Genomic DNA, 7,728 nt, shown 5'->3' on the forward strand with positions numbered 1-7,728 from the left:
TCTCAGTGGATTTTTTAAAAAAAAAAGATCGACAACATCAAATAATGGTTTCCTACTGCGACAGAAGACAAACATCATCTTTACATTTCACTACAGTGACATTATTTTTATTAGACAATCTAAAGATAGAGAATTTGTGTTGAGGAAGACATTTCACTCTGTTCTTGGATTGGTAAGCTAAATAAATATTGCATTCGCTGCCTTAATAATCAAAAAAAAGAAACTACCTAAACATTGTTTTGTGTAATTCTAAGTACTGCAGTGAAAGACTGCATAAATATTTATCATGAAGTACCTGCAGATGGGTCTTAAAGATCCCCTCTGGTGGAAATCAAGCTTTTTACCTTGTTAACATGTCCATATGGTGTTTTTATGCGCTTCAAAACATTTATTGAGCAAACTAAACAGTCAGCACCATCACTGAGCATCGCCACCATGAGCCTGCAGTGTGCCCGTGACCGTCTTCAACACACAGCTCAAGACTTTTTAGGGTTTTACACACGACAGACCTCAGAAACCCATTTTGTCAACTCGCAGGGTTGAACTTTCTGTGTCATTGTTGGTCTTCGGTTTTTGGTTCAAACATTTTATGGCAGAAGTTCTCCAACACTGCAGCTTGTCGTTGTGTATCATGGAGCGATTTTGCAGTGTTAGAGCAGAGTGAGCTCGAGCTGCAGAAAGCAGACGGGTGAGAGAGGAAAGACGAAGGATTCACAACACAGAAACAACAGTGTAGAGTTTCATCTCAGCCAATTTACAGCATAAAGGAATTCTTTTAATTGAAAAAACTTTAAATATGTAACTGACACATGGAGCTGAGTTTCTGGGGGTTTAATCAATGATGGGAATTTAAAAAAAAAACAAAAAACAATATCCATAACCTACCTAATGCATAAAGAACTTTGCAGTGTTGACATAAAAACAGCTGCCTCTTTGTCTTTCTTTGTCCTAAAACCCCTTGATCAACCAGTCTTTTTCGTCTCCTGTCTTTTCCTTCTCCAGGTTTCAGCAGAGCCTGATGGTTCCAGTTACGTATTCCAGGGCTTCATTCAGGGAAAAGACTACGGACAGTTTGGACTGCAGAGACTGGGTACGACTCTCTCGTAGCAACACCAAAAACACAAGTCTTTTCGTCACACCCAGAACTAGAAATAAACACACGTCGGTACCACGGCCATGCTGGAGAAAATGTGGAAATATGAATGTAAACCACTGTCATGTATTTTGGTTTTGTCTAAAAATCATACACTTTTGGGAGGTTGTTCGTCAGATAATCATTCAAATTCTGGGCTGTATCTGGGAAACATGTCAGACAATGCTGTATTAAAAGAGGACAGATATTTACTGAAAATTATTTTAGCAGCCTGCAAGAAAGCAATCACAGAGAAATGGTATAAAGCAGATCCACCAACACAGCAGGACTGTGAGTGAGATACATGTAATGGTACTGTTGACCCATAAGATAAGAACTCAAGAAGAACTATGTCAAGAAAAATGGGAGAAGTGGACTGTTTATACAACGACAGCATGAGGACAATCATACTGATAACAACTTGGGAGCAAATTGTAGAGACATGGCAATCCGCTGTTCTTTTTCTATCGAGGCTTTTTTTGTTTTTTGTCTTCCTTCTGCTACATATTCGTAAAAAACAAACGATAAAAATAAAGAACAAAAAATTAAACACAAGTCTTTAAAATAACTATGAATGACTACAAATGGAGCTGCAAGGTGGCGCAGTTGGTAGCACTGTTGCCTCACAGCAAGAAGGTTGCCGGTTCGTGTCCCGATAGGGGCACCGGGATCTTTCTGTGTGGAGTCTCCATGTTCTCCCCGTGCAGCGTGGGTTCTCTCCAGGTTCTCCGGCTTCCTCCCACACAGTCCAAGAACATGTTGAGGTTAATTGGAGATTCTAAATTGTCCGTAGGTGTGAATGTGAGTGTGCTTGGTTGTCTGTCTCTAAACCAGTCCCTGTGATGGACTGGTTACCTGTCCAGGTGTCCCCTGCCTTCACCCTGAGTCAGCTGGGATAGACTCCAGCCCCCCATGACCCTAGTGAGGATTAAGCGGTGTATAGATAATGGATGGATGGATGGATGACTACAAATGATAACTGGAAACTGCCAGCAAGAACTCATTTAGAAAGCGAGGGGGCTGCTAGTGACTATATTGCTGACGCTGACGCAGCCTTCAGCCTCAACCATCCACCATCCACCATCCACCATCTCCATCTCCAAGTCCTACATCACCTGGAAATGCTAAGCAGAAAATAATTACGATCCTCTGGCATCTTCACTTGTAACCGCTGTGGGGGTAACATGCCAGTCCTTTGCCAATTACCAGCATCCCCGCCGCCACAGACATCACATCGACAACTACCGACAACATAAAGTACAAGACAGCTATTACAAGACATCCTTTTCTTTTAATCATGCAACAATAATTTGTTGCATTAGTTTTCCAGGATAACAAGCTTGTGGTTTCGCTCGGTGATTTGATCATGTCATCCAAACTAATTGTGTGTGTTTCCTTCCTATTTCTCAGGTCTGAATATGTCAGAGAGTCACAACTCGCCACCCCCTCAGCTGGGTACCAACAGCAGCTCAGTGGCTATCGCTATTCTGGTGCCTTTCTTCGCTCTAATCTTCACTGGCTTCGGTTTCTATCTCTACAAACAAAGGTACGTCCTTAAAAATAAACCGTCATGGCATCATTAGCTCGCTTCTGTTTTTCATTACTGTCATACAAACATTTAAAAAAAAAAAAAAAAAGGCATTGTTACCATTTTAAGAAGCTGTCTAATTCATGAAAGCAACACCTGCCTCAGTGGTTCTGGTTGTTGAAATGCTAAGACACAGTTAAGTCACTGTCTGCTGCAAACTGTGCTGCAAAACAATTCTGTTTAGGAGGTGGTAAATTGGATTTTTCAGAGATATGGGTGAAGCACAATTGACTGGTGCTCGCATTGTTAACAGATGCAAATAACTTCTGTTCTGCTGTTAATATCTTAAAAAAGAAAAAAAGCTCGCTGAAGGAATTAGTTTTGGATGGGCTGATTGGAATCTCGCTTGGCTTCCTAAAAAGCACACAACACTCTCTCTAATCCTTCTTAAAGCTTGTTTACCATGCCTCCGCTCCCCAGACTGCACTCACTGTTGTCCACCGGCTGCTCAGTTATGTTATATAAATGTACAATTAAAGCAATTTCAGTGTATTAACGTTTGCTTGTTTCTTTTCACAGAACCACACCAAAAACGCAGTACACGGGCTGCTCGGTCCACGAAAACAACAACGGTCAGGCTGCCTTTGAGAACCCCATGTACAACACCAACACCAAGGCCGTGGAGGGGAAGGCCGTTAGATTTGATCCAAATCTAAACACTGTCTGTACCATGGTCTGAGGATGGATTCTTCTTACTTGAACTTTATGACTCAGATATCCAATGGGACCACAATTGGTACGAGGCTGCGGAAGGGAAAGACGTGCGCCTCGACTCCCAACGTCGGCGGCGGCACGGTCTATACACTGATTACAGAAGACCTTCATTCCCAGTTCAGAAAACCTAAACCCCTCCAGCAGAGGGGAAAGCTCTCCGGCTGAGACCAAAACCCAGCATTCATTCCCCCTCGACAAAACCGCATTTTGTATCCGAAACTGAAATTGAAACAAGGTCTGCTGCCCTCGACAGACGCAAAAACAGCCGGCGTGAACGCACAGCGAGATCAACGAAAAGGACGCAACCACACTGGCTGTTATCTTTTTCTGACTCCAAGACTCGGCGGGTCGCGGATTCGTCCTAATTCAATTCTAAACTAGACGCAGCCATTATACTGTGATCTCTAATTGAACTTCACAGACTTGTCTTTAATGCCAGTGCAAACGATGAAGCCATGAGCTGCTAGTCAGACATCGCGACATGTCACCGCAACCCGCAATCCCCAATTTTTGTATTTCACACAAAGCTGTGGAGAAGAGAAAGACCCACTCTGAGCTCTGTGTGTGAGAGAGAGAGGATACATCATCAGTGCTCCATGGTTGTATATCACAGAGATAAACTGCACTAGAAAAACAGCTTGATGTTGTCACGTCAGCTGAACAGAGACTTAACTATGAGGAAAAGCAGCATCGCGGCGGCCACACACGGGGAGACGTGACACGAAGACGATGTCATAAAAAGACACTGTGAGGCAAAGAAAACTGTTTTATTTGGGTTCGACACTGACAGTAAGAAAAACACTGTCACCAGCAGACCACTAGTAAAACCGCACCGACTCGTTGTGAACAGGAGCCTGGTTCTAAATCGACCACGGAAATACAACACCCCGACAACCAGGACGGGATGACCTCCTGTCTCCATGACAACCAGAGGCCGGCATTACCAGCCTCTTTGTCTTTTTCTACTGAAATGGAATTTAGGATGGCTAACGCTAGCAGACGGTAGCAAAAGTTGCTTTGAAAAGAGACTAACTCCTAAGCGAAGGATAAGGGCAGCCCCGGAGACGGAGCTATAATCCTGACTGAACTGGGATTAGAGCGAAGCAAAACTAAGAGGAGTCTAAAGGGGAGCTAGCGCTAATAGAACAGATGAGAGACTGACTCATCTAATGGATAAACTGCCCTTTCCCATCCAATGGATAAGAGAGGAGGCTAAGGAGACGGAGACGGCCCCCCTAACTGAACTGGAAGTAGAGTGCGGGAATCGTTAAGAGAAAAGACGAGATCCTAAAATCGTAACGCAGCCAATCAGAGCCTGTCTAACCTGAAATCATCGACCGAGAGAGGTCGGTCCTCCTCCTGCATCACGAATCAGATCAGACAGAGCGCGGCCTTGAGGAGAGAGATGTTCCTGATCCTGTGAATTCAAACGGATTTTTGATCAGAAAGACGCCGAACGGATACAGAGGACTCTGATGGACTAACAAAGAAACAGACTTTGAGAAACAGAGAAAGCTCTGGCACTAAAGCACATTTTACAGGAACACTACCTGTCTACCCACTTAGTGATGGACTAACACAGGGACAGAGAGGTTAGAGAGAGACAGACCTGACAGAGTGAATGACGGACAGAGGAGATGACAGGTACACGCACTAGAAATCTGGAGAGTCAGATGGAGACGTGTGGCGTTGAGACAAGTCACACAACGAGACAGACAGGTTTAAGAAGGACCAGCAGGGTCTCGGACGGCTGCAGACTCCATCATGCAGCGTCTCCACTCCGCAGACAGACAGACAGACAGGTTTAAACCCAGATTACCAGGCTTACAGACAGATGGACACAGAGACAGGCTGACAGACCGGTAGACAGGCTGAAAGAAAGACAAACAGGGTTGTAGCCCTACCATGGTGGACGCCGTTCCACTGTAATCGTGCACTCTGAGAGTGCTTATCTTCTTTCTTTGTTATTGCTGCAGAATCTTCTGATCTGTAAATCTATTGCATATATATTCGGGAGCATTCACCACCTATATTTTTGTGCTATATATTTACCACAGGGGAGGGGCTGAGGGGGAAAGACAGATTATAGCAGAGTTTTTAGAAAAAGAAAAAAAAAAAAGAAAGAAAGAGAGAAATATCCGAATAAAAGATATTACAACTATGTGCTGTTCACAGAAGTCACAAACAGTATTTTGGTTCCTTTGTAACATGAAATCGGTTTATTTTAATCTCTTGTGTAAACGTGAAGTTCCTTCTCACCATCACTGTCTTTCCCACTGAGGCAATCATGAGTGTCAGTGGTACTGTTGTTGTCATTATTGTTGAGATGCAAGGTTTGCCAGCAACAATCACGCTCTTAAATGTTTCCTCACAACATTTATCACAGATGGCAGATTTCTAATCGGTGGAGTTTGGTTGCCATCATTCAGCTCTTTAGCTGGAAGTGTCAGATACATAACAGTGTTCTCCGTGATTGCAGAAAACATTTTAACGATGAGCTGGAGTAACGGCACCTGGCTGCTACACTTGTACGAGGCCACAGAAATTTGCACATCACAACTCTGTACTAATGCTTTTTTTGTTTATTTTTTAAATCTATAGTTCAGAGATGTCAACGAACCCAGTGTAGTCATGGCAACACAGAAATCCCAGCTCTTAATAGAACCCACTTGTTTGATGGCCAAACTGTTACCCGGCTCTGGGTGAAGGTGTGTTCATCGTCTCTCACGGCAAAAAGAGAAACACACAATCAGGGTTAAAGTGACATTGTTGATAATAATAATAATAATAATAATGGTGACAATTGCTGTTGAACTGCCCAACATGTAGTTTGTGGACGACGGCACCGACATGATGCCAGTTTGTGATTTTCTGTCGTATGCTGAGGGACGATTTGAACTAAAATGATGTAATTGAGTTGCAAAATGTACAAGCTGGAACCTTGTTTCTCCATAAAACCTGCAAGACAAGTCGATTTTAAAGGTGCGTTATCACAAGTTCATCTCCAGGTCAAGTTTGTCCCAAATGGTTCTGTGATTGTTTTTCCTTACAAAAAAAAATAAAAAATCAATTTGTCCTTGCACTTAAATCCACATCAATTAAAAATTGGCACACACTATTCAAGCCTTTTATTTTAGATTTTACAAAAGTTTATACTACCTTTGGCACTTCTCGAGTATCGCACAATCATGTGTGGTTTTATTGACCTTCGTAAATAATTTGGGGGGGCCGAAAACCACTTTTTTTTTTTAGAAGCTACGTCCCGAACTACATTTATTCCATAAACTCCTAAGATGAGCTGAACCTTTTGGGAGGATGTCCCGATTTGAAGTTGACAATTGAGTAAACACAAAACCGAGGCCACTGAGATTTAATATTTCCTATTGCTTCTTTTTTTTCCACAAAAAATAGCCATACAATCTCAGCTCAATGTTCCATGGCTGGTAGCTATTTTCCAGATCTAATCTGCCACCTTCTGATAAAAAAATAAAACAAAATAAAATTTAAAAAAAAAAACTTTTTATACAGCTGGCAACCTTTACTGTACTTTGCCCCCGTTGGCCACTGGAAGCTGTTGTTGCACATGAAATTGGCCTTTTCTGATGGTTTCGTGTGCCGTCGCTGCTGAGAGATGAAAAGACGATTGACTTTTGTGTGAAGTAATGCATAACAATCAAATAGTCGTTAATTATTCTATGTGTAGGGCCTGGAAACGCAGCATAAACTGCACCTATATTAATTGGTCCCTACATGACAGGAACACATCAGTCAGCATGAGTCACTGTTTTGCAGCTTTGGTGCCCATATTTCTTTTTCCTTTTTTTTTTTTTTTAAAAAAAGCACTTGTTTTGTTTTGTTTTGAAGAGTCTGGTGTAAAGAGTGAGAAGCTGAATTTAGCGAGTTTGGGTCCCACGCATGATGAATAGCTGTACTTTTTAATGAGTCTGGGTGCCAGGGTGAGCGAAAACATCGACTTTGTTTTAAGAGCCCCCGCTGCTGTGACCACAGGCTCCGGCTGCAACCAGCTGACAGAAAAAAAAAAGTCATTACTGATTTAAAAGCGACGGTAGCTTCCTTGTTTACCCACGCCGTGACTGTCCCGCACTGCATTGCTATGGTGACATTGTTTCTTATTACAGTTTGGATTGATTGTTGTCGTCGTCGTTGTTTGCTGTTGTTGTTGTTTTTTCTTTCAGTATGAATCTGACACAGTGCCTACCAAAAACTTATGGGACCCTCCCTGTCATCCACACAAACACATTCGCTCTATCACACACACGCACGAACACACGAC

The 7,728-nt window shown here is 42.7% G+C and overlaps 1 protein-coding gene across 1 annotated transcript in view; it reads left to right on the forward strand.

Moving 5' to 3' along the window:
* The window catches only part of LOC103358536 (CUB and sushi domain-containing protein 3-like), a gene marked incomplete at its 5' end in the record, with an annotated part of 221,174 nt that extends 217,775 nt beyond the window's left edge, over positions 1 to 3,399 (forward strand). The window contains 3 exons of the mRNA XM_008283549.1: positions 1,003 to 1,090; positions 2,543 to 2,678; positions 3,240 to 3,399. Of these exons, the coding sequence (XP_008281771.1) occupies positions 1,003 to 1,090; positions 2,543 to 2,678; positions 3,240 to 3,399 (384 nt within the window). The remainder of the gene's footprint in view (positions 1 to 1,002; positions 1,091 to 2,542; positions 2,679 to 3,239) is intronic.
* Positions 3,400 to 7,728: the final 4,329 nt, after the last annotated feature.

This window comes from Stegastes partitus, unplaced genomic scaffold (assembly GCF_000690725.1).
Source record: "Stegastes partitus isolate 25-593 unplaced genomic scaffold, Stegastes_partitus-1.0.2 Scaffold318, whole genome shotgun sequence".
NCBI classification, from domain to species: domain Eukaryota; kingdom Metazoa; phylum Chordata; class Actinopteri; family Pomacentridae; genus Stegastes; species Stegastes partitus.